General features: G+C 39.6%; 1 protein-coding gene across 1 annotated transcript in view; it reads left to right on the top strand.

The window, feature by feature from the left end:
* EPHA6 (EPH receptor A6) overlaps positions 1 to 24,871 on the top strand; it is a 900,076-nt gene that overhangs the window by 22,859 nt on the left and 852,346 nt on the right. Inside the window, exon 2 of the mRNA XM_075072813.1 lies at positions 16,942 to 17,006. Within this exon, the coding sequence (XP_074928914.1) occupies positions 16,942 to 17,006 (65 nt within the window). The remainder of the gene's footprint in view (positions 1 to 16,941; positions 17,007 to 24,871) is intronic.

Here is a 24,871-nt window from a genome sequence, read left to right on the forward strand (position 1 = left end):
GAAGTTTGTCATCTCAAGTGCTTAAATAACAGCGAAGGTTTGAACCATACTCTTTTTGTATGCAAAACATTTTCCAACCATCAGTGTTTTTTCTTAACATTGAAGGCTTTACAGTGCTTATAAAGGGAATTACTTTCAGTAAAACAGTTCTTCAGCAACTTTGAGTTGGTTTAAATTAATGCTTTTACTTGCAAGGGGGGGGTAAAGGAAAGCTTAGTTTTATGGCTTCTGATAATCTCTCCTGCATCACTTTTAATTCTGAATTCCAGCATCAACCAACGTGCCACTGATCCATGCTCTCACTTATGCCCAAGCTCCTTGATCTGTTCTGTCTGTCATCCATCCTTCTCCCACATCATAGCTCACCAGTCAGTCTCCTGTCTCTGAATCTCACATCTTTCCCCAGCTTACCAGTTAAAATCTCTGCTGTTCCTTCTACTCCTTACCCCCATGCTTTCATTAGACCCCAGTCCATCCTCTGACTTCTGCTGAGCATCCCCAGTTCATCCTCTGTCCACACACCTATTCAATCCATGATCACTGCCATCTGTCCATCTTCTGAGACCCCCAGGAGTCCCCTGTTTACCTTTTTCCCAACCCCAGTACCATGAATCAATTTTCTGTCCTTCATGGTAGTTATTTTTTTTCATTCGTGCCCTTCCACTCAGTGATTTCTAGACAAATCTCTCCTCAATCCAACCCTCTTCCACTTGGCCTCCTCGATCAATTATTTTTGGAGGTGTCATCTACTTATCCTTCTAGGCCTATCAGTTCACATTATGCCTTCACAAAATACATTCTCTGTGCTTGCTACAGCCCACCCACTTAATCCATCTTCTGTTCTATAGGCACCACCAATCAACTGATCCTTTAGACAACTCAGTCAACTGGCTGTTTCCACAGCCACCTTTATTAACTGATTCTTCCCGAAGGCTACTTTTATTCTTAGGCATTACCTCTTCCTCACTGCCATACCCAATTCACCTCATCCCTCTAGAAATCTCTGCCTCCCCCGAGCACTGCACTCCAGTCAGGTGACCCTCTGCCTCCCCCTGACAACTGATCTTTGGGTATGTCAACACTATGAAATTAGGTTGATTTAATAGAAGTCGATTTTCTAGAAATCTATTTGATACAGTCAATTGTGTGCGTCCCCACTAAGTGCATTAAGGCTGCAGTGTGCGTCCATAGTACCAAGGCTAGCGTCAACTTTCAGTGTGTTGCACTGTGGTAGCTATCCCACAGTTTCCACAGTCTCCACCGCCGATTGGAATTCAGCTCCGAATGCCTGATGGGGCAAAAACATTGTTGTGAGTGGTTCTGGGTACATGTTGTCAGGAAAGCAACGTGAAAGCAATGGCAAAAAATCATTTCTTGCCTTTTTTCCTGGGTTACCCATGCAGACACCATACCATGGCAAGCATGGAGCCTGCTCAGCTCATTGTAATCATATGTCTCCTGGGTGCTGCTAGCAAATGCAGTACTGCAATCTTACACAGCAGCATCCCCTTGCCTTGCAGACAGTACAATGCAACTGCTACTCATTGTCATTGTCCCATGAGTGTTTCTGGCTGACCTCAGTTAAGTTAGTCGGGGCACCTGAACAGACATGGGTGCTCTTGACTGGCCTCAGTGAGGTCGGTCAAGGATGCCTGGACAAAAATGGGAATGACTCCAGATCATTCTCTTCTTTAAGTTTTGTCTAATGGAGATTCAGTCCTGCCTGGAATTTCATGCGAGCTGGAGGCTTCTGTCTCAGGCTGCTCTCCCAGTCAGCAGCACTGTGCGGTCATGCCTACCCCTTGCTCCCATGGCTCATGAAACCTGGACAGTAGTAAGGAGCAGTTCAACTGTAGGCTAAGAAAGTGCATAATGGTGGTAGAATGTGCCTTTGGATGTTTAAAAGCTCGCTGCTGCAGTTTACTGACTCAGTTGGACCTCAGCAAAACCAATATTCCCATCGTTATTACTGCTTGCTGTGTGTTCCACAATATCTGTGAGAGTAAGGGGAAGATGTTTATGGCGGGATGGGAGGTTGAGGCAAATTGCCTGGCTGCTGATTATGCACAGCCAGACACCAGGGCAGTTAGAAGAGCACAGAGGGTGTGCTATGCATCAAAGAAGCTTTGAAAACCAGTTTCATGACTGGCCAGGTTACAGTGTGACAGTTCTGTTTCTCCTTGATGAAAATCTGCCCCCTTGGTTCACTCTACTTCCCTGTAAGCCAACTGCCCTCCCCTCCCCGCTTTGATCACCACTTACAGAGGCAATAAAGTCATTGTTTCAAATTCATGCGTTCTTTATTAATTCATCGCACAAATGGGGAGATAACTGCCAAGGTAGCCCAGAAGTGGTGGGAGAGGAGGGAAGCACACAGGTAGTTGTAGGGGCACCCCCTAGAATGGCATGCAGCTCATCATAGAAGCGGCACGTCTGGGGATCTGACCTGGAGTGTCCATTTGCCTCTCTGGTTCTTTGGTAGGCTTCAGGCGGCACTGCTGTGGGTCCCTGTTATAACCTCTGTCCATGCTCTTGGAGATTTTTTTCCAAATATTCCGGCATTTTGTCTTTTGGTATGGAGTTTGGATAGCATGGATTCATCTCTTCATACAGCAGTCAGATGCAGTACCTCCTGTTCAGTCCATGTTGGAGCTCTTTTGCGATTCTGGGACTCCATGGTCACCTGTGCTGATCAGCTTGCTACGCTGGCCAAACAGGAAATGAAATTCAAAAGTTCCTGGGGCTTTTCCTGTCTACCTGGCCAGTGCATCTGAGTCAAGAGCACTATCCAGAGTGGTCACAATGGAGCACTCTGGGATAGCTCTCAGAGACCAACGCCATCGAATTGCATCCACACTACCCCAAATTCAACCCAGCAGGGTCGATTTCGTCGGGGAGGAGTACAGTAATCAATTTTAAAAGTCCTTTAAGTTGACAAAAATGGCTTCGTCATGTGGATGGGTGCAGGGTTAAATCGATACAACACTGCTAAATTTGACCTAAACTCGTAATTTAGGCGAGGGCTTCATCTCTCCCTGACACACCTCTCAGCTGATCCACCGTTTCTCTCTCTCCCAGCCAGTTGATTTCCCTGCCTGTCCCAGACCCTCATTTATCTCCAGGCTTCATTCAAGACTCATTGTAGAGCTGTGTGTCCAACTGATCCTTTTCCCACCCCCACTTTGGTTTGCTGGGGTAGTGTGGGATTATTTTGGAAAAATTTTTCAAAATTTCCAGTGAAACAAAGTTAGAAAAATTCATCTTAGGTCAAATGAAACACTTTGTTCAACCCAAAAGTAAACACTTAAATGATTAAACAAAATTGGAAAGGTTTTTATTTTTAAAATGGACTAAAATTTCAACTAGAATAACTTTTGAATTGAAGACCAAACGTGTTTTGAAAATGTGCTTTGGATGTTCTCTTTTAGGCCTATGTCAACTGAATCGGCTTAGCAAAATCTATACAAATTCACAATGTTTTTAATTAATCTGAATCTGCATTTTTGGGGCGGGGGGGTGAATTTTGAGCAATTTTTTTTGCCCAGCTCTAGTTCCCAGTAGTCCTGTTCCTCCTCTGACTGCACTATGTCACTGTGTGCTTGTGAGGGCATTCCCTTAGGAAAAGGCAGTCAGTGTGATATCTGTTCTGCTTCTACGGCTTTGATAGCCAGGTAGTGAGTGTCACAAGAGAAGCCAGAGCAGCTCATTCCATTCCTGAATCTCTTCCTTTTTTCTTATCTGTAGGGCTTCTGTTTTTCACAGTTTATTCATCTCATTTACCAGAGTTTATTTTTAGCACTTTGAGTTTTATGTAGATGTCTAAAAATCATTTTCACACTTTCTCTTGTGTATATACTGTAATGAATAATGTATATCACGCTATGGTACTGAGTAATCTCTCTGTAACGTTCCTTAGTGCACTTTAATGTAGTACTGTTTCAAACAACGTTAGTACTGGGGAACCTTGAGTGCTCACCAACAGGGTCTACATGGGCCGACTAATGTGCAACAAGTTATTGCACTTTAGAAATCATATGCCTATAGTCTGTATTATTATTCTGTATAGTAAAGCCCTTTGATATAAGTAACCATTTCCACTGTTCATTGGAAACCCCCTTTTTTTTTTTTTTTTTTTTTGGGTGTTTTGTCTTGTCTGTTTAGTTTAGCGGTTAAAACTGGAAATCAGAACCCCAACTTGTATGTGAGGAGGGAGCTGCTGTAGAAGGGCAGAGCACCTAGACACACTGCAGGGACAGGGAGAAAAGAAAGTGTAGAAAAGGTGTGATGCCCTATACTGTCTGTCTATATGGTCCTGGATGTGGTAATGGGAAGATGGGATCTATGATAGGAAACCACGACATCTCATTCTGTCTGTTTTTGCTTATCAGCTCTGGAGATGTAGGAGTAGGAGACATTATGGACACACTAAGGAAGAACTTCCTTTTATTACTAAGGCTTCATCTAGAATGGAAAAAAAATCTTACTTCCATAGCTATTATGCTTATCACAGCTCCCTATTCACCAACTTTTATCTTGGCACTTAACTTACTAGCATGTTTTCCTTTACCACACTGTCAAGATAGTTAAGTCCCTGGCAGGCTGCAAAGAGCTACAAAAGGATCTCTCAAAACTGGATGACTAGGCAACAAAATGGCAGATGGAATTCCATGTTGATAAATACAAAGTAATGCACATTGGAAAACATAATCCCAACTATACCTATAAAATGATGGGATGTAAATTAGCCGTTACTACTCAAGAAAGAGATCTTGGAGTCATTGTAGATTGGATAATTCTCTGAAAACATCCACTCAATGTTCAGCAGCACTCAAAAGCGAACAGAAAATTGGGAATCATTAAGAAAGGGATAGATACAAGACAGAAAATATCATATTGCCACTATGTAAATCCATAGTACACCCACATCTTGAATATTGAATGCAGATGTGGTCGCCCTGTCTCAAAAGATGTATTGGAATTGGAAAAGGGCAACAAAAATATTTAAGGGTATGGAACTGCTTCTGTAAGAGGCGAGATTAATAAGACTGGGACTTCTCAGCTTGAAAAAGAGATGACTAAGAGTGGATATGATAGAGGTCTATAAAATCATGACTGATTTGGAGAAAGTAAATAAGTGTTATTTACTGCTTCACATACCACAAGAACGACGGGTCACCAAATGAAATTAATAGGCTGAAGGTTTAAAACAAACAAAGGGAAGTATTTCTTCATACAACACAGTCAACCTGTGGAACTGTTTGCCAGAGGATGTTGTGAAGGTGAAGACTATAACAGGGTTCAAAAAAGAACTAGATAAATTCATGAAGGATAGGTCCATCAATGGCTATTAGCCAGGATGGGCAGGGATGGTGTTCCTCGCCTCTGTTTGCAGAACCTGGGAATGAGCAACAGAGAATGGATCACTTGATGATTATCTGTTCATTCCCTTTTGTGGCACCTGACATTGGCCACTGTCAGAAGACAGGATCCTAGGCTTGATGGACCTTTTGGTCTGACCAGTATGGCCATTTTTATGTCCTTAAACTTCACACATGCATTTTATTCAAATTGATTATAGTTCCCTCTTTACAAGGGATGTTCCTACATGTGGTTTCATACCTCTCAACCTGCCCAGGCCCAAATGTGGGAAACAATGTGTGACACTGACCCTATGTGAGAATAAAATCTATTCATTTGGGAAACTTTAAAAGGTGGTGAGATTTATATTTTTAGTGTAAGTAACTCATGCTTTACTTCTGCTATAATTTTCAATAATACTGGAAACTTATTTCTATGGCGATGAATAAAATGAGTGAAGTCATTCAAAATAAAGAAAACTTAAGAAGATATATTTATAGTTTATAGAAGCAATAATTTTCTTGAGGGAGAAGTGTAAGATGTTTATTTGTAAAAGTACTTTTTTCCTTTTGACTTCCAAAATGTTGAAATATAAAGGGTATACTTTGGAAGTCCAAGCTGAGGTAGCGGTAATTATTCATACTCTATTAAGTCATAGAGAAATTGGCTACTCCTTTCACAACTTTTTCTTGTTGAAATGCAATATTTACCCATCTCCAAATTCCTTCTCATATCTTAAGCATTTCCGTTGCACCTCATCCTTTGACTGGAGTCTATAATATAATTGCTATATTATTTGTTCTCTCATCTAAGAGAGTACTTAATTGGTACAATTGAAGGGCTATTTATCCCCTCCCTCATTTCTCAGATAACTTGCTAGGCAGAACAGCAAATAAAAATTGTCCCTGCAAACAGAGTAATACAAAATTCTTAATTCTAATTGCTAACACAGTGATGAAAAATCTAAATGTTTCAAAGTCCTCAGCTAGTAGTGTTGATGCAGTATTATACAGTCTATTTTTGGCATTAACTTTTAAAGTTCCTCAACACCCCCCCAGCAATCCTCAGTGACATTCCCCTTGCATCACTGAGTTATGTAAGAGGTACTTAAGTCTGAAGTGGTCCTCTTTGAAGCCCTGTTTTGAACTAAGTAAGTCAAACCACTACTATTGCATTTCCAAAAGTAGTCATGCAATATTTTTGCTGCATTTTCCCTACATAATCACCATGTCCCAGACGCATTAATTACAGGTAAATGGAAGTCTGAGAAATGCCTTTCCAGCCCATGTGTTACAAGAGACTCCTCGCTACAAAAGTTTATTTTCAGTTATCTTAGAAATACTCTTCTACAAATCTTATAAGTAAGTAGTGTAAAAAATGATTCTTACTAAAACAAGTACTCGCGTGTATAACTAATTCTTCTGTTTGGTTTTTTTCTAATGGACATTAAGGAGCAATGGAGTAAGGTATGAGAGATTGAAAATGCTTCTTCATATCAGCACCCTCACGTTTTTCCCCCAAATAAATAAGTATACTAAAGTAGTATGGGGAAATTGGGTCTATTAAATGCTTTGTATCAGATTTCACATCAGTAGAAAGAGCTTTTTCTACTATTGGAATATTTAGTTACAATAATAGGGAAAAATAATTATACATAAGTAATCTGGTATTTACTGAACAGACTAGATATAATAGTGGGCAGACTATATGAACTAAGAAATTCTCAGGTCTCTAATATTCTTCAGTCAACAGTGGACTCTTAGTCTTTCAAAGTTAACTCCCTGTATGTGTCTTTATATTATATCATTCAAAGCTAAAGCTCAAACTCTGCATGTGTTAGTATTGTGTACTTCATGCTGTCCAATTCTGCAAGACAATTTGGGTTTTTGATAAGAGGATCAAAATAGTATCTTCCACAAATAACATAACTGTCATTTAGTAATGTTTGTTTATATAAACAATTTTATCCCTCATGTTTACATTACATGGTACATAAAGAGAATGAGAATTTCAAAGCTACCAATTATTAGCATGTACTTCAGTTTGACAGCCTGACCCTGCACCTATAAAATGTACATGCTGTGAAGGCTTGGTGCTTGACACTGTAAATTATAAATGAAGAGTTAGCAGAAAGTGACAGACTGCCTCAGTGAATGAGGATTACAAAGCTGAGAAACATTAAATTGACTAGCTAGGTGGATATTTCCTAAAACGAGTTAGGAAATATTTAATTGTTATGAGAATAAGACTAGTCTTTTTCTAGATCTAGCTGTCATGAGTGAGCAACTCTCATAGCATTTTCAATTGTATTTATTTTTGGTGGGCTCCTAATGCTCTGCATTAAATATTAAACTAAGCATTTTACATTTGCCTCAAATGGTCTGAGGTCTGTTACATATCACATTTGCCTTATTTTTTCCTTCATCTTCATTCCCTGTAACTTATTCTCTTGCCTTTACATAATTTGTTTTTAAAATATGGAAATAGACAAAACATTCTTAGTCTTATCAAAGACTTCTCTCTTTAAAGCAGATATCTGCTTTAAATTGGAGAGAAGCCATGTGAGGTAAAATGACTTTATTTTCCTCACTACACTGGTATCTTTGAAAACCACACTTGCTTCTCCCCGTAGATGTTTGTTGCCTGCTGACTTGTACATGCTGCTGACAGCAATATGAATGCTTGCCAGCTAGCTTTAACACCTCAAGCAAGCAGGAAAAATATATATTTTGACTGTATTCCTCTTCTCCCATCCTTCATATGTTGCTTGGTTTCTCCCTGAAGTGCTAAGATAACATGTCCTTGTATAAGATGACACACAACGTAGCACAACAGGGCCCTGACTCTGGGTACGGTTGTAATTAATACTCTTTCACTTTCCAAGAGGTGTATTAGTATTTCCTGGTTCATTCATACATCTCCTGATGACTTCTGAGTGGTAGCTCCAATTCTACACAGTGTCACTGTGGGTACACTGTCTTTGCCTCTTGTACACCAGTTCATCCAAACATTTTGAAGGCTCTATTTTTAACTGCTGGAGGCAATGCGATAAAGCACTAAAATGAGCATCAGGAAACCTGGGTTCTAATCACAGCTCTGCCACAATGGGCTATGCAACCTTGGGTAAGTCACTTCACATCTGTACCTCAGATTTGCTGCTTGTAAAGCAGGGACAATTATATTGTACATTTAACATCAAAGGCCTACAATTTTCACGCATAAATTTTTTAATTTATTTATCATGGTACTAGATTAATTTTGCTACTTAAACTGGTTTATAGACTGAAAAATGAGTTTTTTATTCATTAAATCTTTGACTACATAAAATTGAAAAGGTTAGTCCCCCATGGCACTCTGCATGAGCGCCACTGTGACATGATGCACAGTTCTGCCTTGTGTGTCCCAAAAGGAGTACTGGTAGGCATTCTGGCCACTTAAAGCTTCTTGTAGTGCAAAGAGCAGGCCTGTTGCTGTTGACTCTTCATGGGTTAGAGCATACGGATAGTAACCCAGATCTCCAGGCCAGCACTCAACAGGGTTCAGAGTCAATCTTTGCCAACTTCCTTCCCTGTCAAGGTTATTGTGTGACCTTGGGGCTGTGAATAGAAGAGACATTCCTGCATTCCCATGTGGCAGTTATGTGGGTTATGCAAATAGGGACAGATGTTTCTTACACTCCAAAAAACTAACTAAATAGTATTAGTTTGCCTTCGTATACACTGGCAATAAATGGAGGCTATAAGAGGTCATTTGAAATGGACTTAAAATCTATTTGCTACAATAAAAGCAATCTGTGTGGGTACCAAAGAGACCAGTGTCAGAGGATAAATATTGAAATGAGCTACAATGGTGCAAATAGTTCAGAGATAAGTGTAAAGAGACCTGAAGAGCTGCCTACAGCTACTGATCAGTTACTGTAACATTGAGAGTATCAGAGGGGTAGCCTTGTTAATCTGGATCTGTAAAGAGCAACAGAGTCCTGTGGCACCTTATAGACTAACATGTATTGGAGCATGAGCTTTTGTGGGCAAATACCCACTTCGTCATGCACATGTGGGTAACATTGAGAGTACGGGTTACCTACTAATAGCATGGAGACCTCTTGATTGAAACTCAGCTCAATGTGCATGAAGTGCTAATGACCATTTGCTCATTCTTGAATGGGGACACTCTGACAGACCCCTGCAGTCATGCATATGGTCATGGCAACAGCCACCTGTGTGACACCAATTCGCATCCTCCTGGAACCCCCTGGAGAGCCCTCTTTGAGGTCACATGTGCAATGAGGAGAGAGCAAGCCATGGGGCTATTCACTACTTCCTTCTGTAAGCCCTATAAGGAATTTGGTGGGAAGTTATCTGAAGCACTCTCCTGAGTAGGGAAGATCCCCTAGAAACCAAGTGGAGATGAGGCAACCACTCTGGAAGTGTCAGTCAGTAAATGTAACTAATTCAGATTCTTTTGCTTGGCTTTTAATTAAAGGAAGAACACAGGAATACACACTCTGAAAAACATTAAACACATTTTACCTGTTTATATTAAAGTTTAATATTGTTTGGTTTCTCAATTATATTTGTCAGAACTAAAATGGTTTTAAAAATGTCATGTCACGTCAACTTTTATTCAAATGGCTTTAATGTTTGAAATAAAATATTATAATACAAATATGAATGGAGAGTACACAAAGTTAAAATCAACTAGAAGAATGTTAAATCTGACTACTGGTGACACAGCACCATGTCCCAATCTCCTACACTTTTTGGCCAGAAGACACCATCATGATGATCTAGTCTGGCCTCCTGCATATTACAGGTCACAAACTTCACCCACTAACTCCTGTAATGGACCGATAATCTCTAGCTGAGATATTGAATCCTCAAATCTTGATTTAAAGACTTCAAGTTACAAAGAATCCACAATTTAATCTAGTTTAAACTGGCAAGTGACCCATGCTGCAAAAGAAGGCATAACTGCCAGGGTCTCTGCCTATCTGACCAGGGGAAAATTCCTTCCCAAACTGGATTGGACTGAGTTCAAAGACAGTGAATATTTTTATCCTTACAAATTTATTGGAAGAACTTTGTCCATAATTCACTCGTTTCTAATTTTCCTAATAGAAGTGCACTCAAATTTATGAACTATCCTAACAATTCAGGTACTCATGTTCACTTTACGAAAATCTGTCCAGTAGCCCATTGTTGAAACGAACATACCAGTGATTAGCAAGTCAACTAGAGTTGGTGCGAACCAGTTTTTTTTCTGCAGGGAACATGGCTTCATAACAATGATTTTGACCTCCATGTTCGTATCAGATTTAGCTATTGACCTCATTAAATCACTCGCAGGAGACCAGAAGTTTTTTAAAATACAAGTCATAAGACAGACTGTTTTGTGGCATTAGTTTCTGGGCTTGTGATCTGTATTAGCTTAACAGAAATCCACACAGCACTATGAAGGCCACAAAGGAAAATCATAGCTATTCACTCAGTTTTTATTACGAAGACAAAACATTGTTTCAGGGAACATATTTTCTCATCTAAACTTAATTTCCTGAATAGCCTACTAAAGGATAGCCATTTACTTCTACTGGCTAAGGGAATTACTCTTTAGCTCAAATGATAGTCCTGTGTTGTCTGACTGATGTTTCTATCTTCAAATCCTGTTGATATCTAATCTGGGTGCTTGTTACATGATTAGGAATTGGTCTTTTTGTGTTCATGTACTAGGTATTCCCAGACCAAGTCCCTCATCTTCTGGTATGCAGCAATCTAACTATATCCCATGTGAGGCCTAATGCCCCAGGAGCTTTGTGTCATATGCCAGGCCCAGCAAGACTTTATCCTCCCACTTTATTTTTCCTCCTTTATACCCCAGGGAAAGCTTGAAAATGCAGATGCAATCCACAAGTTAACAGGCTGATTGTCTCTTTGTAAATGATTTTTTGCAATCCTCTTTTACTCTTTTGTTATGCTTATGGATTAGTCTTTTGGAAAAGCAGGCAGTAATTTGTGATTCTTGAAAACATAATGTGTACTGGTTTCCTCTGGCAAAAGCTTTCACAGTAATAAAAATTATAGATTAAAAAACTAACTCTTGGTAGGCTTATTGTAAATATTAACCTAAAAAGAGTTCAGAGCAAGTTTATTATCAAAGATTTCTGCATAGCAAGTACGCTTTCAAAGCATACTTACATTTCTTTGGCCCATATGAATGTAGAGAGATGATACCCAAGATGTGTGTTGGCATCACATGAAATCAAATACAAAAACTGCATGGTTGGCAAGCTCCTAATTTCTTTAAATTGACTGGTATTGTATGTCGATAATCAAATAATTTCAGTTGTTTCCCTATCTTTGGAATATTTGCATGAATTTGAGTGTTAAACAGCTTAAACTCTGATTTTGGAAAAAGACGTGTGCTGGGTAAAAGTTATGCTGCTAGAGTGGGTGTCACATAGGTACAGCTGCTCCCACTTGAGCCTCTTTGTATATGTAGCGTGGCCATATGGACAGGCTCCTGAAGCTGGGAAAAAATATTTTAAAATTATAGATGGGTGCATCAGACAGAGCAGGAATATTAATATCATAGTTACATAAACCCAATGAGCCTAACACCCAGGTAAATGTCTATACTAGCCCACTGTGCAGAGTAGCTTCCTAGGAGATGGACGGGCTGTTTTGGAACTCAGCTCTCTTGGGGGAGAGGGAAGCTGTTTGAACGCTCACCTTTATATTTAAAGGTTAAATATATTGGTCTAAATCAGACTCAGGTGCAATTCTACTTAGATCACTAAGGCTATCTCAAGGATGAATTCTGTCCAGTATGCTTCTCAGAGTTGAGACAACGGTAGACTTCTCTTTACTAAACAAAACAACAAGCCATTGAGGTGTCTATGCTTCATCTTTAAAGCTGACTGTTTCTGACTTTAAAAAAAAAAATCCTTTGTATATGCTATCTTATTTAACAAATACACTTTTTAAATACATTATAAAAATAAGCTACAAAGTAGCGAATAGAACATAATAGCCTTTTATTTACGCCAGGGCTGCCCCTTCCTGAAAATCATAAATCCATCCAAATTCTTGACCTTCAACACTTGGAGCTTCAATTTTGCAGAGTATTTAAAAAGGTGAAAGTCTTAAATTCTTGTAGTACTCCAAATGGGCCCTGATCCAGCAATTGCATGGGTACCCTGGCAGCGAAGAAAATTTAAAGTGATGGGCCAGAGGGATGCGTGAAGAGAAGATGCAACCCCCTATATGATCATAGCAACCATGAGCAGGTGGGACTAGAAAGATACATGATCTAGAAATGCAAGTTTCAACACCACACAACATCCAAAAAAACCAGACTTTTTGAACAACCAGTCACTGAAATCATTGCTACAACTACCACATTTAGGGAGTGGGGGAGGAAGGGGCAGCGGGAGACAGTGATACGGGAACTGCAAAGCACAGAAATTGAAGAAGCAGAATAGTGACTTATTTCCAAAAGGGGAAAGAGAACCAGGAGGCGCTCAACCCAGCCAAAGTGTGGAATTGTTATCTGATACTTAACGAGTCTACTACTAAGGAACTTACCTGTACATTTCTGTCCTCTTCATCCAGGAAAGGGTGGCTCCAGGCCCCAGCACACCAAGCGCATGCTTGGGGAGGCAAGCCACGGGGGGCGCTCTGCCGGTCGCTGCGAGGGCAGCAGGCAGGCTGCCTCCAGCGGCATGCATGCATGCATGCGGAGGGTCTGTTGATTCTGCGGCTTCGGCAGACCTCCCACAGGCAAACTGCTAGAGGCAGCCTGCCTGCCCTGCTTGGTGTGGCAAAATCCCTAGAGCCGCTCCTGGCTACAGGGAACGTATTTGGTGGGTGTCTTTGTGATACGAATCATGCAGCCATGGAGAGATTCTTCAGCCACCCTGAGAAAGTAAATACTTGTCATTTGGTAAATCTGTTTTAAGATACGTGGACAGACAATTCAGTAAGGCACACAAGGACAACAGGATTGCGTTATGTTCTCATGGAGCAAAAATACAACATGTAACTGGAAGATTGGATGGAATTATGAAGTTTTCTGATAAATTCGACTGCTGATACCTATTTGGAACAAGTGACCTGGAACTACACAGGTTATAGAAGACTTCAGTAATCTTGAAAGGGAGCTGAAGAAGAGGAAAGTCCAAATGATTTCTCAGTGATTCTTCAGGTCCCACAAGTAAGAGAAAATAAAAGGCAGTAAATACTGGAGGTGAACCATTGGCTGTGTGACTGGTATGAAACTGAAGGTTTTGGTTTAGGGAAAACCAAGACACATTCCAGTAGGATAGGTGATGGCACATGTATCTCAGGCTAAGGGCGAATATTCTAATTTGAAGGTTAACCAGAGTAGCCATGAGGGCATTAAACCTCAAAATAGGTATATGCTGTGAGGTAAATGAAGTACAAACTCAAAATTGGTGTCATGAACAGAGTCTACTTGTGTGGAAAGAAAATATAAGAAATTTTTCAGTTGCCTCTATACCAGTACTAGGAGTCTGAGTAACAAGCAAGGAGGACTGAAAATTCTCATTAAAGATGTAATTGGCATTACTGAAACCTGGTGGGATGACCTGCATGATCAGAGTTAAAATCATTGGTTATGTAACCTGTTTAGAGTTGGTGAAAGATTGAGACACTCTACATTAAATACACCATTATCAGTAATTCAGAACCACAGGATTTTGAATGCATATGGCTCAATGTGCTAACTAACACAGTCCAGGAAGGGGGTACTGGTAAGTGTTTGTAACAAACAACCAAACCAGAGAATAGGATGAGTTACTCCCTTAAGTACCTGCCTGGAATGTGTGGAAAGAAAAAAAAATATATTATGGGGGACTTCTATTGCCAAGACCCATGCTGGAGATCTAATGCAGCTGGTAGTAAGTAAAGTATTGCCCCCAGTACAATGAAAATCTATTTTTGACCTCATGACTGATTGATTGAAAATGAATTCATTGGTGGACTGGAAGTTTGGTGGTTATCTATGGACCAGTGATCATGATCTGACTGCATTTGATACAGGCAAACAAAGGAAAAGGTTTAATTTGTCAAAGTTAAGGAAAACTGAGTGAAATTGAGTTAGAAAAAAAAATAGACATAGGTAAATGTGCCTTCTCTTCCCACTCCTTCTTTGCATGGATCCTAGCCCTTCAGAGGGCCTTCCTGGCAGAGAGTGCCGCAAAAGTTTCCACTTGGGAAGCAGATAGCAAAATGGACCATCCACATGTTTAGTGATATTGGGGATAAGCTAATGGACTGCTAAGGGTTAAATACTCTGACATCGTCATATAGGGAAAATAACTAAAACATTAAGTTTGACTTACCAATACCTCTACAGCTTTTTGTATTTGTAACTGGTAATTTTTTCAAAAAAACCTTTTCTTCAGTGTTGTATTTATTTATATCCTTTCCTTATGTTTTTTCTTTATTTTACTATTCTAGTGATTAGTCTAGTACTGTCAACTACTACATGTTTATATTTTTTCCTTTTCTGTTTGACAATTTTTTTTTTTCTGGCTTTGTTTTTGGTTAATTAGTTGATCCTTTTTCAGTGATGATATTTAAAGTTAACACCGATTTTGTGTGTAACTCTCGCTAGTAGTTTTGAGCCTCATCCAATTCTTTTTTTAATTCAATGAGTGATGGTTTGGGACCTTTCTAGAGCCTCTGAGGGATTACTATTTAATTACTACTTCAGTTTCTGCTGCAGGAGCTCACACCTTATTTAGTTTGTGCCCATGACAGAAAGTTGTGTGGTTTTGGGCGGGTGGGGGTTGCGGGGGGTGTGGGTTTTTTGTTTTTTTTTTTTTTTTTGTTAATCAGAACTCAGTTATGTGATGGTGATTATTGGAAAAACAAATGTATCTGTCTTACAAAGATGTAAATCTAAATTTTATTATCATTTCAATGATGAATATACTCTAGTTTTGAAAAGTTAATACTCATTACATGTATAGCTTTGTTTTATCGCAGAAACCATTACTCAAGAAAGCAGTTCAAACTCAAGGCTATTGTCCAGCTGAAGTAAAGATGACTCCCTCTTGCTGACTCTTTGTATCTGCTTAGCCTGTGAGCTGCTTGAGGTAGGGACTGTCCCTTTAGAACAGCTGGAAAACCATGAGAACTATGGGTTTGTTACCACAAGCAAATAAGACATGAGTGGTGCATAGTTCATTTCCTGGCTAGCTGTTCAGAAGTGTGAACTTCATCTGCTCTGAACCATGGGTGTAGCAACAAGAGTAACTCTTACCTTCTTGTGTGATGGAAGTAATACAAACCCAATATTACCAGGATTATATCTTATAAGTACCTCAACTTTGATCTTGCTGTTGAAAAGTAAAATGGTATTTGTGAAAGAGCTAGGTTGGTTGTTCACTATATCTGTGTGTGTGTGAGGGAGAGGGAGAACGAACTGTAGGATGCAACATAAAAAAATATTCTTCTGAGAAACCTGGTTGATACACGTGTGTGTGTTTTTTTTAAAAAAAAGCATAACTGGGGAAATAGAATTAACCATGCTAGTCAACAGTGAACTTTATATCTCGGTCTTAGCTTATGATTCTGATATGGGACCATAAGGTCAAACATAACTGTTAAATTAGTACAGGTACAATCTGGCACATCACAAGATACTGAATTTACTGACAGTTTTACAAGTTCTGAATTGTGTGGTATGGTTTTTGCATAATTAAGACAGGAAAGAAACCCAGTTTGCTATGCTTTTTTATTTGAACACATATAAACCCAAAAATCTTTTAGAAAAGAATGGTTTTTATTACCTTTGTCAGTTAATGATATCCAAACCCCTTGTCATCTAATAAAAATTATACATGAAAATTGCAAACAATTCACAGTATACAACATTTTAGAAATGATTGTATCGTTTGGCACTTAATCCAAATAGACTAGCAAAACTAATTATAGTCAGAATTTCTAGTTGGTGGTTTTGTTGTTCTACATATTATTACAAATGATGACATATAAAATGGAGATAATGAACTTTATAAAGTGCTTTTGAGATGTACCAATGAAAAGTGCTATGTTAGAGCTAAATGGTGGTATTATTTCTTAGCATTTTACCTCAATTACATTCCACTTTAAAATGTGGAAATGACTTAAACTCTGCTTTTCTTCATTTTTAAAGTTCACAAAACTTGAATCCAGAAACACATTTGAAGGAAAACTTTCCCAAATTTCCAGGTGGGATTAGAGTCTGGAACTGGGTTTTCTCATTCAGGCATATCTGCTTATAACCACTGGAAACCACAATGGAGTAATACACTTTTAAAAAACACTGTAGGAAAAAACTGAATTTTCATATAATTAGTTATATCTTCAAAGATTTAACAATGAAAGGTAAACACAAAGCTAAAATTCTACTAGTAGTTACAGCCAAGCAACCACATTGACTTCAGTGGGATTAAACCAGTGTTGTAGAGGTAGAATTAGCCAATTTCATGCAGGCCTGGTATTTAAATTGTAGTACTCTATATTTCTATGTCTAGAACAAATAAATATCTAAAATATACACATATATTTTTATTTCCAGTGGTGTTGCTTGATACTACAGCTGCAATTGGAGAACTAGGATGGAAAACCTATCCTTTAAATGGGGTAAGTCAAGTTCTTGTTTTGCTTTTGTTGTCCTTATTTATTCAGCACTCTGGCATTTCAACAATAGAATGGACTAGTTCTGCTAACTAGATACTTTCCTGCAGTATGTACTAATGGAAAAGATTTTAGGATAGTGAACGAAAGAATCTGAATTGTAGTTAACACTAACAGCCCCAAGTAAATGTGCACATATTACAGTACCATCAGCTGCTATAGGTAATGGTCTGTCAGAATTTCTCATAAGTCTGTATTTGGAGGTTTGTAATTCAGTTATGAATATCTTTTCTGTTTTTAAATCAGGACCAAGCTTTCTTTAAATTTCATAGAAAAATAATTTATCCATTTATTACAGTAGTTTGAAACAATTTATATGATGAAAGCGGCATTTTTGATTCCACTGTCTGATAGCATGATTCCAAATGTTAATTCTGAAAGCCTATTAAAATATTGTAAAAGAGTGAAAACAAAGCTATCAAAGTTTAGAAAATTTATGTGACGTGGCTTTTTCCTATATGACATTATCTAGGATACTGAACTTTTGATTAAAAATGTTTTACACAATTGCATAGTATTGTTAATATAGATAGACATGACAAGAGACACAGGGTGCTTTTGTAGGGCACAAGGCTTCAGAACTTTGCAGATGGCTGGCATGCTTGGAGACGATGTGGCCAGACTGGGAGGGGAAAGAAGAGTGTGCTTTTTTTAGTGTAACCGCTTGAGAAATATTGGAGGCTGAACTTCAAATGGTATATTGCTCTTTCCACCTGTCCAATATTCTTAACAGCACATCTGTCATTTTTCAGTTTTTCTTTTAATTAAGAAACAGTATACTGAAGCAATTAAGTCCTTTTTCTATGTTGGGTCGTTATCCTAAGGATGCCCTAAATTTAGTATCCCTTGCCTTGTGTGCCATTTTTTTTTCATTTTAGGTGGTATTATCTTTTAATTGCTGTATATGATGCATGTGCTGTGTTGACTTCTGAAACTGAGATATAGAGCACCGATGGTGTTTTGTATGCAGACTCAAGTCTTTTGTTTAATTCTTTGTGGGGTTTTCTTTCTTGCAACACATTCTAGAAGGAAATAAAGTTGTCTACCCTCAGCACCTTAATAATCTGCTCTTTAAAAGTGCTGCTGGTGCCTGCCCTCAGGAACTCCAAGCAATGTGACATTTCTTATTCTCAGCCTGTTTTCAAAATAATAGATTACATTTTTCAGGCTTTTCCAGTCCTTTGTATTCTTAGACAAGATTCTTAGTCTGTTAATATATATCTCAGTATTTTACACTTTTTTTGTTTGCAGTCTCATATAGCCTGAATCCTAAATTCTGAAGGTTTTCTTTGGAAATTATGGACAGAATAAACAGGCTCAGATCCTGATAAGAGAGGTACAATATGAGCCAAATACCTTTTTAATTCAGTCAAATGATGAGTCCCATTAAAGTCAACAGGATTATTTGTGTGCATAAGACAAGCAAGATCTGATACCATTTCCTTTAAATAGCAATTGGGTTTTTCATACGGATTCTTGAAAGCTTCAATTGTTCCACCAACAATAGACCTAAAATACAAGCAAGAAGAAACAACAAAGATGACTTACACAATAACCATCAGAAAATGTCTGTTTTGGCTGCTCATGTAAGTCCCCTTCCCACTCTCAATTTTGTAGCTCATTTTTAAATCAGAGGAATTGCTTCTATGTCAGTCTTAGGAATTGGCAGTATTTCTCTGATACAAAGAGTTTACATATGAATTAATTGTAAATATTTGGGGTTCACATTATTCTTAAGATGTGCTATGATCTTTCTTGGGAATCTGACAAAGATCACTGAGAAAATTATGATAGCTTATCTTTTCCCAAAGGATTTATGTGGCTGTAGCTTGAAGAAATGGAAAACGTTGGCTAGGTGACAACTGAATTGCTGTGTATTGCTAATCTGAGCAGTTGTTAAGTTTCTAGTAGTTGTGATAGATATTCACTGATACTAAGACCATTTGTACATTTACTGGAGATGAACATTTCTGTGATCGATGCAGCGTGGGTCAATTTAGTGGGTCTGATGAAGACCCGCTAAATCAACTGCAAAGCACTCTCCAGTCTACTCTTGTTGTCTCCCATTGGTGCAGCATGGTGTATTCAAGTAGCTAAAGCAGCATAATTTAGGACAACTTACTGCGATACTGTGGACAAGGCCTAAGTGAACACTGGAACTGAGCAAATAGAAAACCTCCTTCATGAATAACCGAGAAGTGAATATAATATCCTATGTCCCTGTAGAATAATGGATGTTTTTATGAATTATAATATTCACAGCAGAGTAACTTAAATATATGCAAAATTGCTGCTTAAAATGGGTGTCTGCTAATTCTTTTATCTGCTGCCATGCTTAGAATTACTTAAATTCATATATACTTTAATAGAGTTTTTAAGGTCAGAAGTTAATATAGAAAAAACTGTACTCAGAGGTACCAAATTATTTTTAAAGTGATTGTGATATTAATCTTTAAAGCTAAAAACTAAAGTGCATTGCTTTACTTATGTTTTAAATAACTTTTGAATACTACGCCTGGTATACAGGTAAAAGGATTACAATTTCCATCACTCCTAGCTCCTTCTCATTTATAAGCACTCAGAAATTTTGCAGAACATGCCCTACACACTCTCCTTCATGTAATCTGTCAATTGTATTTGTTTGCAATTCTGAATTTCTATCATTATACAGATTATTTATAGCCACACTTTTTTGAACTGAAGGTCAAATTCTGCCTTCAGCATCATGTGTGTCTCTTTGTCTTAGGCCAGAAATTGCTCCCTTGTATTTATTGATTTTTAAAATCAAAGTTCAATAAAATAGCGGTTCTCCTAAATCCTTTACAAAATGGTCAGATGTTGCATGTCCAGAATATTCCTATCCGGAGTTATGGATCTCGCCTAATGTAGTTACCTTGTACTCTGAGGCCTATCTGTGCAATCTAGATATTGTTTACATTCTCAGGGAAAATAAAAATTTTCCTGTCCTTGGTGAGCTCTGTCGTAGTTTCCTACTCAGATTTGAACCTTAGCGTTCATAAAATGAGAAGCTAGCATGAAACCTCCAAGCTTAATTACCAGCTTGGATCTGATATCGCTGCCAGTGTTTGGCTCACTCTGGTCTCCCCAAAACCTTCCCTGGGGAACCCCCCAAGACTCAGATACCCTGAGTCTACAACAAAGGGAAATAAACCATTCCCCCCACCTCTCTCCCACCCAGAATTTCCTCTCTGGGCTAACCTGAGAGTTACTGGTGCAACCTCTTTACATCACAATACCAAGAAGCATGTCTCCTCTCTTCCACAAAGAGACAAACCCAAAGACAAGGAAACAGAAAAGATTCTATCTCTCTTCCCCCTTAGCTTCTTCCCGCCCTGGGACACTCGGAGAGTTAAACACAGAGAGCAGTTTTTCCCCTCCCCCCTGTCTTTCCTTTCTCCCACCAATTTCCTGGTGGGTCAACTAGAAAAAAAAATCAACAGGTCTTAAAAAGCAAAACTTTTAATAAAAAAAAAAAAAAAGAATAGAATAACAGTTCTCTGTAATCTAGATGGTAAGATACAGGGTTTTCAACTTATAGAAAATGAATAAACAATAGAAAAGGGATAAACAGCCTTACCCAAAAACAATACAATTTAAAGTACTTATAGCCAAATACACATAAAGACTCCACCAGCCAGATACACAGATGCAAATACAGCAAAACAATTTAAAAGACTATACTTTTGCTACCTTTGTACTTACAACTGGGAAACAGAAGATTAGAAGGACTGGAAATAGATCCTCTCATAGCTGAGAGAGCACAGAACAGACAAAAACCCAAGACCAAGAAACACCCACAAATTCCCTCCCTTAAGCTTTGAAAAATCCGGTTTCCTGATTGGTCCTCTTGTCAGGTGTTTGGTTCCCTTTGTTAACCCTTTACAGGTAAAAGAAACATTAACCCTTACCTATCTGTTTATGACAAGCTCACCAACATTACGCCTTCCCTTGTGAGACCCCATAGAGGATCTTTCTTCAGAGCTCCAAGTCAGAATGTGATAGGGCTTTGGGACCAGGGAAGGTGAAGGTGGAGCAGCATTAACTCACATTGAAGCTCTTTCAATGGCTGCATGGGTGGATTTAGTCACTGGCAGCATGTCTCTTGGAGGATCAGCATGTAGGGGCCACCAATCTATCCAGGCACTTCTGCCTCCCTCATTCCAAGTCTCACCAGAGTTGTGAGACTATGTACCCTTGTTACCTCCACGTATCTTAAACCTCTCCAACCTGAAGTAGTGATTCTCCATTATGAATGTCTCTAGATTTCCTGACCTCTGCCCACTTTCCCCCAGGTTTATCCACTTCCAGATTAGGAGACTAGATTGGAACACCAACATTGCCATGTTGGTCCATCTGGTCTGATATTCTGTCTTTGACATTGGTAGTTGGACGGTACAGGAATCCCCCCGAAGGACAATTACAGAATAAATGACTCATAGAGGAAATTTCTTCCAAAAACCTTTTGCTGGTTGGCTTATCCTGAAGCAGGATGGTTTGTAACCATATGAATGTCTAGTTTGTATTTTAAATCTTGAAAACCTCTTTAACACTATGTCTTATAGCAATGATATCCAAACTTTATGTTCTGTGCTGCTAAAAGCCCTTAAACGAGGAGAAAGATCCATCCCTTCTGCCAAACATGTTTTTTTTTGTGTGTTTTTTTTTTGTTGTGTTTTTGTTTTCAATACTCAAGAGTTCACTCATGGTGTTCCTTCAGCTGGTAAAAATATATTTCTCTTGGCTTTGTTAAAGAGCAATAGATAGGCAGAAAATAATATGCAGACAGATTCAGTAGCAGATCCCCATAAATCTTTGGGCTCTTCTTTGAGCAGTGTCCCCTGTGGGTGCTCCACTCCAGGTTTTGTTGGAGTGTCTCTGGACCTTCACTCAGATTTTTACAGCAGTACTCGTACCAGTCGTGCACGCACGCTCTGAGTGTACCTTAATAGTGCACGACCTATCCTGCAGTCACCCCTACTTCTCTCCAAATGCTCAGTCAGGGTCCGTACAGTCTTCCTCCAGTGATAAGGAAGCTGGTCTGTAGGAGTTTTCACCATATGAAATCTCCCATCCTCAGACCCCAATCAATACAGGTCATAGAAAAATTACCTCGTTCTACTCTCAGGATCCTGCCCCGTGGTTTGTGAATCCCTGGATGGGCATCTTATAACAAGTATGGTCTCAAGGATATCATCACAGCTTGGCGCGACACCTGCCACCGATGTAAGGGTCCTAGCAGCACCATCACAACTGCAGGATCAGTCACGACTTGCCTCCAACCCAGTAAACCCACTTGTTACAGCTGATGAAGCCCCACTGCCTCCTTCCTGTCATCTTCTGATGACTTCTCAAAATTTCAAGATCTTTTCAAAAGAGTTGCAAGTGAGTTAAGAATTAGCTTGCAGGCGGTTCCTGAACATGAGTTAACAGACATCCTGCAACCCTCTTCTTCCTCTAGGATTGCATTACCGATCAATGCAGCCCTTTTGGAACCTACTAAGGCCATCTGGCAGACTCCTGCTGCAAGCCTACCAACTTGTAAGCAAGCGGACCACAAGTATTTCATTGCTTCCAAGGGCTCTAAATTCCTTTTCACTTACCCAGCGCCAAACTCACTGATAGTAGACGCAGTCAACTAAAAGACCAAGCCCCAGTTTAACCGCTCCACCCCATCCGACAAGGACAGTAAGCAATTAGATCTGCTCAGACATAAAGTATACGCATCTTCTACGTTACAATTTTGCATTGGTATTATACTGCTGTTCTGGCAAAATATGACCAAAAATTACAACAAATTCTTGGAGTTTATTGATGACATTTTGGAAAAGAAGAAACAACAATTTGCGGCTCTAGTTTCCGAGGGACAAATCATCTCGCGGCTCAAACTGCAGCAAGATCTACTGTTACAGCAGTTGTCATGCACCGAGGGTCGTGGCTCTCCTCCTCCTCCTTTCATCGAGAGATCCAGAGTACTACTGAAGATCTTCCCTTTGATGGCGACAAACTTTGCCTCCATGGTGAACAACATACTTCACTCCATGAAGGACTCAAAGGCAACTCTTCGGTCCCTGGGAATTCAAACCCCTATGACCAGAGGGCAACAATATAGATACCAACCTTACCAGTGCCCACTCTAGCCCACACACACCCAGCAATTCCATAGGTCACATGAGCAACAACAGCAACGCCAGAGACCCAGATATCAGCGTCGCCACAATTCTTTGGTAGCATCTCAACCCCCTTTGACTAATAAGTAGATTTGAAGCCTTGGTCAAGGGTATAGAAAACAATATTCCCACTTCAGCACTTACACCCCGTGTCCCCTATTTTTGGACACCACCTACAGCCATTCTCCCATCAATGGCAAAACATTACCACCGACAAGTGGGTTATAGAGGCCATCACAATTGGCTATTCCATTCCTTTAATATCCTTGCCTCCCACCCACCCACTCTCCGCACCCTTCTTCAGGGAACCCCCTTATGAGCAACTGCTCCTCCAAGAACTACAATACCTCCTTCTATTAGGAAAAGTGTAACTCGTGTCCGAACAACACAGAGGAAGATGGTTTTAGTCTCATTATTTCTTAACAAAAGAAAACTGGGGGATGACAACCAATCCTCAACCTCAGGAAGCTCAACAAATTTATCAAAAAGCAGAACTTCAAAATGGTTACCCTCACCACTACAGTCCCAGCATTGGAGCAGGGTGATTGGTTTTCAGCCATCGACCTACATGATGCCTATTTTCATGTGACTATAAATCCAGCCCACAGATGTTTCTTTTGTTTTTACCCTTGGCTCAACACATTTTCAATACAAGGTGCTACTCTTCAGCCTATCTACCGCTCTCCACAGCTCCGAGTGTATTTTCCAAGCTCCTATCCATAGTCACTGCCTATCTCAGGAGACAAGGGGTCATATTTCCTTACCTCGATGATTGTCTCCTCAGAGCCTCAATGCTCAATGGTGTCAAGTATCAGAGGGGTAGCCATGTTAGTCTGGATCTGTAAAAGCAACAAAGAGTCCTGTGGCACTTTGCATGCATCCAGCGAAGTGAGTATTCACCCACGAAAGCTCATGCTCCAATACATCTGTTAGTCTATAAAGTACCACAGGACTCTTTGCTGCTTTTAATGCTCAATGGAGCACTTTGATTCACGCAGCTCACCATCACTTGCTTTCTCTCCCTTGGTCTACAAATAAGCAAAAACAAATCCATGTTATCTCCTACCCAGCACCTGGAGTTCATAGGAGCACACCTTGATTCCTGGACGGTATTAGCATCTCTCCCTCCTGACCACTTCAACACCATAAAACTACTAGCCTCAAAACTTCACAACAGTCCTCGGGTCACTGCTCGAGACTGTGACCTAATAGTTGTAGACATGGCCTCATGCACATACCTGGTCAAAAATGCGTAACTATACATGAAGTGCTTCCAAGCTTGGTTGGCCATGGTTTACAGACCAAATGTACAAGCTCTAAACAAGCCTCTATCCATACCCTTCAGAGTCAGACTCTCCTATGGTGAACAGTTCCCTCCAACCTTTGCTCTGGAGTCCCCATTCTACAGGATGCTCCATCCCTCATAATGACTACCAATGTATCCCTCACAGAGTGGGGTGCACACGTCCCACCACCCAGCACAGGGGCTATGGTCTTCAACCGAAACCTGCCTACACATAAACATCCTAGAACTTCAAGCCATACGCAATGCCTGCCGTCGCTTCCTCCCATTGATCCACAACCAACGTGTATGGATAATAACAGACAACATCTCTTTTTATG

Source organism: Chelonoidis abingdonii, chromosome 1 (assembly GCF_003597395.2).
Source record: "Chelonoidis abingdonii isolate Lonesome George chromosome 1, CheloAbing_2.0, whole genome shotgun sequence".
Taxonomy (NCBI): Eukaryota; Metazoa; Chordata; order Testudines; family Testudinidae; genus Chelonoidis; species Chelonoidis abingdonii.